The sequence below is a fragment of the Schistocerca gregaria genome, chromosome 10, assembly GCF_023897955.1.
Source record: "Schistocerca gregaria isolate iqSchGreg1 chromosome 10, iqSchGreg1.2, whole genome shotgun sequence".
Taxonomy (NCBI): Eukaryota; Metazoa; Arthropoda; class Insecta; order Orthoptera; family Acrididae; genus Schistocerca; species Schistocerca gregaria.
Window position 1 is genome coordinate 121,717,679 of NC_064929.1, and position 15,003 is coordinate 121,732,681.

Genomic DNA, 15,003 nt, shown 5'->3' on the forward strand with positions numbered 1-15,003 from the left:
AAGAACAACAACAACAGGAATTTCAGAGGCAGAGAGCGGCCATGCATATGATAGCTCATCACAGCAAAGGTAAATACCGCGTGCTGAGGAATAAACTTGTTGTTTCACCAGCTTGTGTCCACTGTAAATTCGAGCGGCCTTGTGTAATGTTTTGCTCAACTTGTCACAAAACTAACCATCCTTCATAGACTTGATTATCATCCTAAATAGAACCGAACTTTGAAACGGAATCGCATAATTTATCGTAGTACTAACCAACATCATAACGTAATTGTGAGAATAATTTTGTAAAGAACCCTATGGTTAAAATTTAATATTGTTGTCTTTAGGATTAGTTAAGTTTAAGAGGGCAAGACGCGTCATTTTCACAACTGTCTTAACATTGTCTCATTGTAAACTGTGTAAAAGCGTGTGTATCTCTTAAAAGTTTGCAACATGAAACAAATGTCATTACACCATACAGAGTTGTGTCCCCAGTCACAGAATAAACTACCACCATCTCACATCTTACAAATTTTTTCGATATTATTAAAACCAAAAACACCTATGGCCAGCTTTAGTAAAAAAATACAACAATAAAGTGTTATTTTTCAGTACAAAATATTTAAATAATGCAGGTTTTTGCAGAAAATATTTTACCTCCTTATAGTCGAATGACGTCTTTAAATAATGACCTCAATTTTTATGTTTTCAAGCAGTCGTATTCCTATCATTAGTTATCGATTAAACATAATAGCGCTAATCCTACATAATTAAACTAATAACTACTAGTAAAAAATCTCAGTAAAATGAAGGAAGTGTTATTTAAAATTAAGAAGATGTGACTCTTACCAATTGTTTTGTGTTGTCGAAATTGTAGTCTCTAGATGAACATGGTTGTGACGATTCCAGTTCTATAGCGCAAGCTTCATATTCCTTACGAGAGTTTTTGGCCCTACGTTCAAGTTTGCCAAAATAATCCGTTAGCTTGCGATTCACTGCAGCAACGTCTTTTAAACGCTCACTCCAGTCTCTAATACACTTTCATTTCAGGAAAAAATTGATACTTCACGACGCATGATTCGGTCACACTACTCAGTTACACACATCAGTAATATCAACAATCGTACTCAGAAAACAAGTGTTCGCTGACAGCACGTGGAAGAGTTGGAAGGACAACTGACTGATTTAACAATCTATTGGTCAGTCGATTGTTTTTTCGTGCAGTCGGCTTCTTCACTCGGTTGCAGCCGTTGTATGAATTTTACATTCAGTTTCCGGGTTTGAGTTATTTTATTTACTTTCTCTTCCGTACTTTTCGGTTATCATATCAATTTTTGGTTGGTTTTTAAAATTTAATATCAAATGCTGCCCTTTAAGTTTATGTATATATAAATGAACCATCACCTTTTAACTCGTTTCTGAAATATATATGATCAAAGTTATATAGATCATTTTGGAACACCCTGTATTTTCCTTACTTCTTTATTGAGATAATGAGAAGCCGCCAACAATCGCCGAGCGTATACATCGCGACGTTGCCCCGCTCACCAGACAGCTGAATAATTTAAATATCATTTGCCTTCTACTCATTGAGGTGTATCAAAACAGTCTTCATTTACGTCCATATTCCTTACTACAAACGCGTACTATGTTTCAACATGAGCGTCTGTATAACGCGCTTTCACAAATTCCTGTAACTCTTATGTGTAGTTTATATCTACTGGTCGATAGGTGGTGAGCACCCGCTGGCGTTGACAGCACTACAACCCGTCTACACAATGACCCAGATGTCCGGCGATTTTGAAGTTTTTGTCTCGGGTTAGAAATTTAAGTGTTGGTTGGCACACCTGGCATATTTAGCTTTCACGATTATTGTAAGTGGTACATTAATATACTAGATACTAGAAGATACCAGATAGATTATATAATGGTAAGACAGAGATTTAGGAAGCAGGTTTTCAATTGTAAGACATTTCCAGGGGCAGATGTGGACACTGACCATAATATATTGGTTATGAACTGAAGATTAAAACTGAAGAAACTACAAAAAGGTGGGAATTTAAGGAGAAGGGACCTGGATAAACTGAAAGAACCAGAGGTTGCACAGGGTTTCAGGGACAGCATAAGGAAACAATTGACAAGAATGGGGGAAAGAAATACAGTAGAAAAAGAATGGGTAGCTTTGAGGGATGAAATAGTGAAGGCAGCCGAGGATCAACTAGGTAAAAAGAGAAGGGCTAATAGAAACACTTGGGTAAGAGAAGAAATATTGAATTTAACTGATGAAAGGAGAAAATATAAAAATGCAGTAAATGAAGCAGGCAAAAAGGAATACAAACGTCTCAAAAATTAGATCGAGAGTAAGTGCAAAATGGCTAAGCAGTGATGGCTACAGGAAAAATGTAAGGATGTGGAGGCTTATCTCACTAGTGGTAAGATAGATACTGCCTACAGGCAGACCTTTGGAGGAAGGAGAACCACTTGCATGAATATCAAGAGCTTTGATGGAAACCAAGTTCTAAGCAAAGAAGGGAAAGCAGAAAGATGGAAGGAGTATATAGAGGGTCTATACAAAGGTGATGTACTTGAAGACAATATTATGGAAATGGAAGAGGATGTAGATGAAGATGAAGTAGGAGATATGATACTGGATGAAGGGATTGACAGAGCACTGAAAGATCTGAGTTGAAACAAGGCCCCCAGAGTAGACAACATTCCATTAGAACTACTGACAGCCTTGGGAGAGCCAGTCCATGGAGATGAAATAGAAACTTTGAGGTTCGCCGATGACATTGCAATTCTGTCAGAGACAGTTCAAATGGTTCAAATGGCTCTGAGCACTATGGGACTTAACATCTATGGTCATCAGTCCCCTAGAACTTAGAACTACTGACACCGAACTAACCTAAGGACATCACACATCACCCAGCCATCACGAGGCAGAGAAAAAAAGGAGGGTATAAGATGAACCTCAACAGAATAAAAACGAGGATAAATGGATGGTGAGGGAATTAGATTAGGAAATGAGACACTTAAAGTAATAAAGGAATTTTAGTATTTGGGGAGCAAAATAACTGATGATGGTCGAAGTAGAGAGGATATAAAATGTAGACTGGCAATGGCAAGGAAAGCGTTTCTGAAGAAGAAAAATTTGTTAACATCGAGTATAGATTTAAATGTCAGGAAGTGGTTTCTGAAAGTGTTTGTATGGAGTGTGGCCACGTATGGAAGTGAAACATGGACGATAAACAGTTTGGACAAGGAGAGAATAGAAGATTTCGAAATGTGGTGCTACAGAAGAATGCTGAAGATTAGATGGGTAGATCACATAACTAATGAGGAGGTATTGAATAGAATTAGGGAGAAGAGGAGTTTGTGGCACAACTTGGCCAGAAGAAGGGACCGGTTGGTAGGACATGTTTTGAGGCATCAAAGGATCACAAATTTAGTATTGGAGGGCAGCGTGGAGGGTAAAAATCGTAGAGGGAGACCAAGAGACAAATACACTAAGCGGATTCAGAAGGATGTAGGCTGCAGTAGGTACTGGGAGATGAAGAAGCTTGCACAGGATAGAGTAGCATGGAGAGCTGTATCAAACCAGTCTCAAGACTGAAGACAGCAACAACAACAACATTAATAAACATCCAGAGTATGTTAATATATAATAAGACGCCCGTTTTAAGTTAAATGATATTTATTGGTTTAGATAGTAAGCTGTTTGCCGCTCTTATTCTTTTGTTAAAATGTGTTTGAAGTACATTGCAACTCATATTGCTACATAATTACAAAAAAAAATGCTTGAATCTGTTGAAGTAATATCTTCGCTGATTTCAGAAGTGATTTTATCCAGTATACAATGGTACTCCATTAAGGAGGGGGGGAGGGTTGCTGTTGCCCCCATAGCTCCCCCCCTCTTGCCCCCGCCCTGCTGACGTACTTACAAATCCCGAGGGCGCCTGCACAACTTTGGACATCGCCAGGCGTAGTACAACGCAGCCTTAGCGTCTGTAAGCGCCGGGAATCGTAAGGCGCATCCGTACCTTGCAGCCACTTACGGATCACACTAACGGAATTTAAGTCGTGAGGCAAATGTTTAGCCGGGTTCCACACGCGTGTTTCAAAACGGAACAGGCTACAGCTTCAGTCATTTTCATACTGCGCATCGTGAGACAATCGGAGAACAACAGTGCTGTGCCCATGACTGTAAACGAATTTCGAAATTAAAACTAGATAGCTATAGCGTGACTGTGTCAAACGTTGACGGCTGTTAATAAATTTGAATAACTTAAAGTTCCATTTAACATAACTTCGTACACTACTGGCCATTAAAATTGCTACACCAAAAAAGAAATGCAGATGATAAACGGGTATTCATTGGACAAATCTATTATACTACAACTGACATGTCAGTACATTTTCACGCAATTTGGGCGCATAGATCCTGAGAAATCAGTGCCCCGAACAACCACCTCTGGCCGTAATGACAGCTTAGATACGCCTGAGGATTGAGTCATAGCTTGGATAGCGTGCACAGGTAGCTTCAACACGATAGCATAGTTTGTCAAGAATAGTGACTGGCGTACTGTGACAAGCCAGTTGCATTGAGTGAATGGCGTGTACAGGTACAGGTACAGCTGCCCATGCAGCTTCAACACGATACCACAGTTCATCAAGAGTAGTGACTGGCGTATTGTGACGAGGCAGTTTCTCGGCCACCATTGACCAGACGTTTTCAGTTGGTGAGAGATCTGGAGAACGTGCTGGTCAGGGCAGCAGTCAAACATTCTGTATCCCGAAAGGACCTTACAGGACCTGTAACATGCGGTCGTGCATTATCCTGCTGAAATGTAGGGTTTCACAGTGATCGAATGAAGGGTAGAAAAATGGTTCAAATGGCTCTGAGCACTATGCGACTTATCTTCTAAGGTCATCAGTCCCCTAGAACCTAGAACTACTTAAACCTAACTAACCTAAGGACATCACACACATCCATGCCCGAGGCAGGATTCGAACCTGCTATCGTAGCGGTCGCTCGGTTCCAGACTGTAGCGCCTAGAACCGTTCGGCCACCACGGGTGCCTGAAGAGTAGAGCCACGGGTCGTAACACATCTGAAATGTAACGTCCACTTTCAAAGTGCCGTCAATGCGAACAAGAGGTGATCGAGACGTGTAACCAATTGCATAACACAGCATCGTCTTCCTGTCGGTTAAGTTTCGCGTCATTAGCACGTCATCTTCGTGGTGTACCAATTTTCATGGCCAGTAGTGTATGTAAACAAAGATCACATCATCTCAGATTCAAGAGAAGTAAAGACCTAGGTAAGAAACAAGAGCTGAACGAAGCAAAAATGAGCGTAAGGATGGCAATGTGAAAAGCGTTCAGTGATTTAGAAAGTAAGACGTTGTCAGTCGACTTCAGGAAAAAAAGAAATGTTCGTCGTATGTAAAATCAGTAAGTGGGTCAAAATCATCTATCCATTCTCTCAGCGAACACACCGGCACCGAACTGGAAGATAACAGTAGGCCGAAACACTGAACTCGGTCTTCCGAAGTTGTTTCACTGCGGAAGATCGTTAACACTGTCCCTCCTTTCAATAATCGTACTAACGTCGAAATGGTAGATATCGAGATGACCGACCTTGGAACTGAAAAGCAGCTGCAATGGCTTAGTAGTGGTAAGTAGTTAGGACCAGATGAGATAGCTATAAGATTCTATAACTTCCTCCCCGTCTAGCTGTAATTTATCGTAGACCGCTTGAGCAATGAAAGGTACATAACGACTGGAAAAAAAGCGCAGGTCGTTCCCAAGAAAGGCCGTAAGACAGACCCACACAATTATAGACCTATATCATTGACGTCAATCTGTAGTAGAATTATGGAACATGCTCAAGAATTATGACGTTTTTGTAAAATGAACATCTCCTCTACAAAGACCAACATGGATTCCGCAAACGGAGGTGCTGCGAAACTCAGCTCGCTCTGTTCCTCCATGAGATCCACAGCGCAGTGGACAACGGCTCTCAGGTTGATGCCGTGTTGCTTGATTTCAATACGGAATTTGACACCGTCCCGCACTGCCGTTTAATGAAAATAATACGAGCATACGGAGTAGCGGAACACACTTCCGATTTGACTCAAAACTTTATTACTGTGTCAGAACATTCGAACTGCTCGGGGACCATGATGGGAATTAGTATACACTATATGGTTTGGTTTAACGACGAATCCCAATTTCATTTGGTTGGCTTGGTCAGTAAGCAAAATTGGAGCATTTGGGGACTGTTAGCTGAGACCCCGCATTTCCAGACGGAGAAGTATCTTCACCCTCAAATGGTGACTGTGAGGTGTGCAATGTCCAGACACGGAACGATCGGTGCGATATTCCTCGACAACTACCGAATGGTACTTGAAGGGTTTAGAAGATGAATTCATACCTATAATAGAAAGTGGCCCTGATATCGACAAGATGTGTTTTATGCAAGATGGAGTTCGACCCCATCGAAGCAGGAGAGTGATGTCCTGGAGGGGCACTTTGGAGAGCGTATTCTGGTTCTGGGGTTCCCAGAGGCCACTGGCATGGATCTCTATTGGCCGCCATATTCTCCGGATCTGAACATAAGTGACTCCTTTTCGCGCGGCTGCATTAAGGACACGGTGTACGGCAATAGCTGTCCTCCATAGCGATCGACCACAATGTAAAAAAAATATTGAAGACTGACTAGTAACAGTACTTACGTGGAAAATCCCACTTAATAACTTTGTTAAGCTGCTGCTCTGTATTCACGAAATAGTACAGGGTACATGCAGTGCTTTCATGATTTGCATAAAAAACAATACGCACAGCAACACACATACACTAAAACGTTTTTGCCACGTGGGAAATGTGTTTGTGTAGATTGCCCATGTAGTTACGTACACATCATGATAGTGTGGCGTACGAGGTGCATTCAAGTTCTAAGGCCTGTGATTTTATTTCTAATTAACTACTCACCCGAAATCGATGCAACAGACGTTACTTCTCGACGCAATCGCCCTGCAGACGTACACATTTTTCACAACGCTGTCGCCATGATTCCATGGAAGCGGCGAAGGCTTCCTTAGGAGTCTGTTTTGACCACTGGAAAATCGCTGAGGCAATAGCAGCACGGCTGGTGAATGAGCGGCCACGGAGAGTGTCATTCATTGTTGGAAAAAGCCAAACGTCACTACGAGCCAGGTCAGGTGAGTAGAGAGCATGAGGAAACTGTTGCGTAACGTTAGCTCGATGTGCGGGTGCGTTGTCTTGGTGAAACAGCACACACACAGCCCTTCCCAGACGTTTTTGTTGCATTGCAGGAAGGAATTTGTTCTTCAAAACATTTTCGTATGATGCACCTGTTACCATAGAGCCCTTTGGAAATCAATGGGTAAGGATTACACCCTCGCTGTCCCAAAACATGGACACCATCATTTGTTCAGAAATTTTTAGTTGGCGGTGAATCTGTGTGCTTCCGTTGAGCTGACTGGTGCTTTTGTTTCTGGATTGAACAATGGCATCCACGTCTCATCCATTGTCACAACCGACGAAAAGAAAGTCCCATTCGTGCTGTCGTTGCGCGTCAACATTGCTTGGCAACATGCCACACGGGCAGCTGTGTGGTCGTCCATCAGCATTCGTGGCACCCACGTGGATGACACTTTTCGCATTTTCAGGTCATCATGCAGGATTGTGTGCACAGAACCCACAGAAATGCCAGCTCTGGAGGCGATCTGTTCAACAGTCATTCGGCGACCCCCCAAAACAGTTCTCTCCACTTTCTCGATCATGTCGTCAGACCGGCTTGTGCGAGGCCAAGGTTGTTTCGGTTTGTTGTCACACGATGTTCTGCTTTCATTAAACTGTCGCACCCGCGAATGCACTTTCGACACATCCATAACTCCACCACCACATGTCTCCTTCAACTGTCAATGAATTTCAATTGGGTTCACACCACGCAAATTCAGAAAACGAATGATTGCACACTGTTCAAGTAAGGAAAACGTCGCCATTTTAAGTATTTAAAACAGTTCTAATTCTCGCCGCTGGCGGTTAAATTCCTTTCTGCCGTAAGGTGCTGCCATCTCTGGGACGTATTGACAATGAAAGCGGCCTCGTTTTAAAACAGTGCGCACGTTTCTATATCTTTCCAGTCCGGAGAAAAAAACATCGGAGGCCTTAGAACTTGAATGCACCTCGTATGCCCGGAAGTGCGTTAGAAAATAGTTATGACAAACGTGTAAGAATGGAGAGCTCGCTGTGTGTGATAAGCATGTGTGGACCGCGTATAAATAGGTTGCGTCTTGCGGTTCCTCGATTGCAGTGCATTACACAGGGTGAGTCACTAACTATTGCCACCTAGAATAACATCTAAAGTATAGTAGGAGCTGAAAAGTTTGTGGAACAAAAGTTGCATGGGACAACGAGAGCCATACTATAACGCTGGTTTCTTGTCACTAGGTAAGGTCGCTTCAGAGATATGAAGGTAGTATAATCTACGTTGTTTCTTTGAATACAGGGCAACAACATGCCAACAAATTTATGCGGTATTTTAGATGTGGGTCGTAAGTACTATTACTACTAAGTCTCAAACATTATTTATAGATTATTTCCAACATTTTTTTTTTTTTTTTTTTTTGTTGTAGGGCACCACCAGCCCAAGAATCTTTCACCTCAAGAAGTAATAAAAAGCGAACAAATTATGTACACTTCAAGTATGCGTCCATCATACCACCTGAAGATGAACCTGTCGTTTCAAAATGGATTACGTCACTTTTTTCTAAAATAAACATCATTATCAGTAGTATTTGGAAGCTATGTTTTTGCTTGAAGAAATCAACCTGTATTTTGTACCGAGCAAGGTAGTGCAATGATTAGCATACTGAACTCTCATTCGGGAGGACGGCGGTTGAAACCCGTGTCCGGCTGTCCTGAGTTAGGTTTCCCGTGATTATCCTAAATCACTTCAGGCAAATGCCGTCTAACATTCATGGTGGTGTGTGTGTGTTCTATATCGTGTCTGGACACAAGTCCAGAGATTGTGCTGACCAGGGAACACGCTGCACATCTTCTAGAGTACATTCAGTTTCACAGGCACTGAGTGGGCGAGCATTTTCATCTTGCAACCACACATAAGCTCCATGTTACAAGGACGGCGAAAGAATGGGCCTGACAACATTCTGCAAGTACTGAGAGCTGGTTAGCATGACCTCCTGAAACACCAAAAGTAAATGAGAGTTGCAGCTCATGGCACCCAAGACTATAGGGCTTGGGATGGGAGTACTGTGTCTTGCACGATTGGGCTCTGCCAGACGACGCTCACCAGGTACAGATCACACGTGAAAACGACCATCACTTCCACACATCAAGAATCTGCTTTCATTACTGAGTACCACGGCACGCCATTCCAAATGCTTCCCTGGCAGTACCAGTCATGCCACACATGTCGATGGTGGGAAATGGGCTAGAGCTGTGCGTACCAGTCGTCCCATTGCTCATAACTGGGTTCACAACAGTTCAGCCCAGACACATCTGGGCTCATAAGCTCACTTGTTGCGGTAGCTGTACGACCTTCTGAACATACATGGTGGTGTCTGTTTGTTCTATATCGTGTCTCCCTACCACTTTCGCGCAACGACGCTCTGAGCGTGTTTTTTGGGGAACTGACTAGTTTGAACCTGGGACTTGTAGCTGGTAAGGAGACGCCAGACCACACATGACATGTAGAGTTCAGAAGAGTTCAGTGAGACTAGCGATGATATAACCAAATACTTAATGATCTCAGCGTCAGCTACACTGCTCTCCCTGTAAATGAATCTTAATACCAACAAAATTTAGTGGAAGGGGTTCAAGACTTACGTATTTTTAGTTAGGTGGTAAAATAACGTCGAAAAAGCAGTTAAGTTTACCGTTGGAAATTTTATTCTACTCACAAAACATTGTTTATAAATTGCACTATTGATAAAAGGAAGTGTTTTAATACAGGATGGTAAAAACCAACTGTGTTCAACAAAAATGTGAACGAATATTCCCTGAATGGGTTTCCAAGTTCTACAATGGATCGAAGGATGACCTATACCGTATCACATCTACAGGGTGTTACAAAAAGGTACGGCCAAACTTTCAGGAAACATTCCTCACACACAAATAAAGAAAAGATGTTATGTGGACATGTGTCCGGAAACGCTTAATTTCCATGTTAGAGCTCATTTTAGTTTCGTCAGTACGTTCTTCCACCTACGCTCAATGGAGCATGTTATCATGATTTTATAAAGGATACTCTACCTGTGCTGCTACAACATGTGCCTTTACAAGTACGACACAACATGTGGTTCATGCACGATGGAGATCCTGCACATTTCAGTCGAAGTGTTCGTACGCTTCTCAACAACAGATTCGGTGACCGATGGATTGGTAGAGGCGGACCAATTCCATGGCCACCACGCTCTCCTGACCTCAACCCTCTTGACCTTCATTCATGGGGGCATTTGAAAGCTCTTGTCTACGCAACCCCGGTACCAAATGTAGAGACTCTTCGTTCTCGTATTGTGGACGGCTGTGATACAATACGCCATTCTCCAGGGCTGCATCAGTGCATCAGGGATTCCACGCGACGGACGGTGGATGCATGTATCCTCGCTAACGGAGGACATTTTGAAAACTTCCTGTAACAAAGTGTTTGAAGTCACGTTTTTACGTTCTGTTGCTGTGCGTTTCCATTCCATGATTAATGTGATTTGAAGAGAAGTAATAAAATGAGCTCTAACATGGAAAGTAAGCGTTTACAGACACATGTCCACATAACATATTTTCTTTCTTTGTGTGTGAGGAATGTTTCCTGAAACTTTGGCCGTACCTTTTTGTAACACCCTGTTTAATCTAGGTTTAAATTAAGTTTCATAAAAGAGAAAAACTATCAAAATGGTATACTGTGACCATTATCCTTAATTACTTATCTAACTTGTTGTAAATTACAGTGGCTGATGTGGCTTCTCAATAACTATATAACAGAAACATCATCGTGTTTCAGATTTTTACTTCAAGTGGCAAATGTGAACACCATGAGCTTTAATTGACGATCGATACTAGTATTACGCAAAAAGGAGGTGTAACAAATGAGACTTCTGCATGTTCTGAGTGAAGCTTTATGTGCTGTTATGCGGCATCGAGTGTGTTCATTACCTACTTGGTGTTTGTCAGGGGCCGGCGCGCAGCACAGCTCCACTCACCTCGCCGTCTCCGAAGTAACTCCCGTGTCCTGACTTCTCCTTACTGCCATTTACCGAAGTTGGTTAAAAAAAAACTGTCTGGCTGTGTTTTCATCTGACCAGTCAGGGTCTCAATGTTAACCTTAAGCTCCGCCTACAAGAATTCTGTCTATCCAATGAGAAATGTTATACTTTTCGTGGTGCGGCAATGTTTTTAAAGTCTGCAAGGTAACAGAGACGCGAAGAAGTCTCACGCTAAAACCTACGGGTGGTGTGGCCCTTTTTGTGTTATCGTAAGATCTATAGTGTTTTTCTGGATTGCTCTAACTTTTAACAGGGGCTGGGGGGTGGTCCTTGACGTAACAGAGACGCAAAAAAGTGTCACGCTAAAACTTGCGGGTGATGTGGCCCTAGTGGTTAGCTGGCGACGTGGGTGTCCAGTCCGTCCCTTATCGTAGGGCCTTCTAGCTTACCACGGTTCTGCTCTCGGTTTCTATTCTTCTTTCTCCCCTCGGAACTGCGTCTGTCTCACGTTGGGAAGGTATGACATGCATTTAGGCATTCTTGTGTTAGTCTGTGGTATTCCATTTGCTCACTCGTTACTCGTATTACTTTGGTTAATTTAATGTCACGACTTATTCGGAGCTGTGCGACATACTACTGGATTTGCTTGTCATGTCAGGGTTTTCATGGAAGGTGTTGGATTTGCCTGACACCGTACAGCCGAGATGGTTCCCTTGAAAGGACACGCTGAGTTCCTTTCCTAAACCGATGGGACCGATGACCTCGCTGTTTGGACCCATTACACCCCCTCCTCCACCACCCTGAATAAAGAAACTTATGTTTGGAATGAGCCACGGTCTCAAAATGTCACTTTTTCACTTTTTTTTTCTCTCGCAACCAGATATCCATGACGACCAGGAGGCACATACTTAGGTAGCTAATTCTCATGATACAGGATGACACTTATTGAACTATATGAATTCAAATCGTCATAACTTCTGAACTGTTTATTGCATTGTACGTTGTAGTTCAAACGGCTCTAAGCACTATGAGACTAACTTCTGAGACCATCAGTCCCCTAAAACTTAGAACTACTTAAACGTAACTAACCTAAGGACAACAGACAAATGCATGCCGGAGGCAGGATTCGAACCTCCGGCCATAGCGCTCGCGCGGTTCCAGACTGTAGCGCCTAGAACCGCTCGGCCACCCCCCCCCCCCCCCCTTGTGGAATACCAAAGGGACGTGTGATAGGAACTTTGCTGTTTACAATATATATAAATGATCTAGTAGAAAGCGTCGGATGCTGTTAAAGGCTATTCGGAAATGATACAGCCGTCTATACCAAAGTAGCAACGCCAGGAGATAGTAAGAATTTGCATGACGACCTGCAGAGAATTCATCAGGCTCTCGAAGTTGATCCTGAACGCAAATAAATGTAACATACTGCGCATACACAGGAAAAGAAATCTTCTACTCTACAGCTACATTATTGATATCAAAGAGATGAAGACAGCGTCTGCCGTAATATATCTAGGCATAACTATCCAGAGCGACCTTAAGTGGAATGACCACATGAAACAGATAGTGGGAGAAGCAGCCACCAGACTCGTATTCATCGGAAAAATCTTAACCAAATGTAACTCATCCACGACAAAAGTGGTTTATAAGGCGCTTGTTCGCCCGATTCTGAGTATTGTTCAACTATCTGGGATCTCTATCAGATAGAACTGATGAGAGAGAAGGTCCAACGAAGAGCAGAGCGTTGTCTCACGCGATCTTTAAGCTTGCGTGAGTGCGTTGTGGAAATGCTAAAAAAACTCCACTGGCAGACGGGACAAGAGAGGCGATGTGCGTCACGGAGTGATTTACTATTCTGGACAGGGCGAGTCGACAAACATGTTACCTCTCGCCACTTACACCTCACGAATTATTGACCACCAAGAGAAAATTTGAACAATCAGAGCCAATACAGAGGCTTACCGACAATCATTCATCCAACGCACCTTTCTGAACAGGGTGGCTTGCGGAGTGTGATGTAGATTTGGATGTACAGGAAGATCGCCACTTACAAACTGAGAGATGGTGAGCGATGCATTGTCGCGTACAAAAGCCGTACATTTCTTCTTCCCTCAGAACCGCGTCTTGCAGCTGTCTGGGAAATTACTTGTGTGCAATTACTAGTGTGAGCTTTAGTGGTGTATATTCACGAGATATCGATTTGTTTATTCGATCTGCGTTTCAAAAAAAAAAAAAAAAAGGGGGGGGCATTCCTATTTTAAAAACGTTGTTGATATCCGTTTGGCCTATGGCAGTGCCACCTAGCGGGCTAACCATAGCGCCATCTGGTTTCCCCGGTCAAGCTAGACGAGTTTCGTTCGTTGTAGTATTTTCGTTTGATGCTTATTTCCTGAGATATTTGGCCCGATTACTATCAATGGACCACCCTGTATATTGTAAGCACCAACGGTCCTATCACACTATCTTGTGGTAGTCCAGATATTACCTTTATATCTGTCGATTTAGTTCTGTTAATACAATTTCACGTAACTACACTCCTGGCCATTGAAATTGCTACACCAAGGAGAAATGCAGATGATACACGGGTATATATGGGACAAATATATTATACTAGAACTGACATGTGATTACATTTTCACGCAATTTGGGTGCATAGATCCTGAGAAATCAGTACCCACAACAACCACCTCTGGCCGTAATAACGGCCTTGATACGCCTGAATCAAACAGAGCTTGGATGGCGTGTACAGGTACAGACGCCCATGCAGCTTCAACACGATACCACAGTTCATCAAGAGTAGTGACTGGCGTATTGTGACAAGCCAGTTGCTCGACCACCATTGACCAGATGTTTTCAATTGGTGAGGGATCTGGAGAATGTGCTGGCCAGGGCAGCAGTCGAACATTTTCTGTATCCAGAAAGGCCCGTACAGGACCTGCCACATGCGGTCGTGCATTATCCTGCTGAAATGTAGGTTTTCGCAGGGACTGAATGAGGGGTATAGCCACGGGTCATAAAAGATCTGAAATGTAACGTACACTGTTCAAATTGCCGTCAATGCGAGCGAGAGGTGACCGAGGCGTGTAACCAATGGCACCCCATACCATCACGCCGGGTTATACGCCAATATGGTGATGACGAATGCTGGCTTCCAATGTGCATTCACGGTGATGTCACCAAACACGGATCTCAAGACTCAAGAGTTCGTGTATGCACACTGGAGAATCATAGGCGTACTACTTTCAAATTTTTTGACCAGGCTCACCATACATGCTCCCCTTAATGTGTAGCTATTGTCCCACCAGGCAACCTTTCCGATACTAAAACGGTGTCCCCGTCTGTGTTTCAGCTTCCCATTCCCAGACCAAGACCTCGACCAGCGTCAGACGTGGCCGCCTCTGCTCCAGCACCAACCGCACCACCTGCTCCAGATGCTACAGGTAAGCCGTACGTGTTGTGAGCGTGGGGTTGATCTGCTATTCTGTTATTCTGCGCAACGGATTAAGCTGAGATGTACCCTTTACCCTGTGCCTCCTGCAAGATGCAGTTTCCACCCCACACTACCACACCTAACGTTCTCAAGATAAATGCCTGAAAAACTTTCAGCAATAAATATCTTCTGGAGTCGTCCGCTGTGAGGAAATGACACAAAAATTCACAATATTTCTTACGTAACTAGTGGGATACTTGGCTACTGGATTAGTGCTAGTTAGTGTAACAAAAACATGAAACTAATAAAAATTATTATTTATGTTGCAAAAATTCTGAGAAAT

General features: G+C 43.0%; 1 protein-coding gene across 1 annotated transcript in view; it reads left to right on the forward strand.

The window, feature by feature from the left end:
* Nucleotides 1–15,003, forward strand: part of LOC126293608 (uncharacterized) — a 182,317-nt gene that overhangs the window by 129,661 nt on the left and 37,653 nt on the right. Inside the window, exon 3 of the mRNA XM_049986892.1 lies at nucleotides 14,580–14,670. Within this exon, the coding sequence (XP_049842849.1) occupies nucleotides 14,580–14,670 (91 nt within the window). The remainder of the gene's footprint in view (nucleotides 1–14,579; nucleotides 14,671–15,003) is intronic.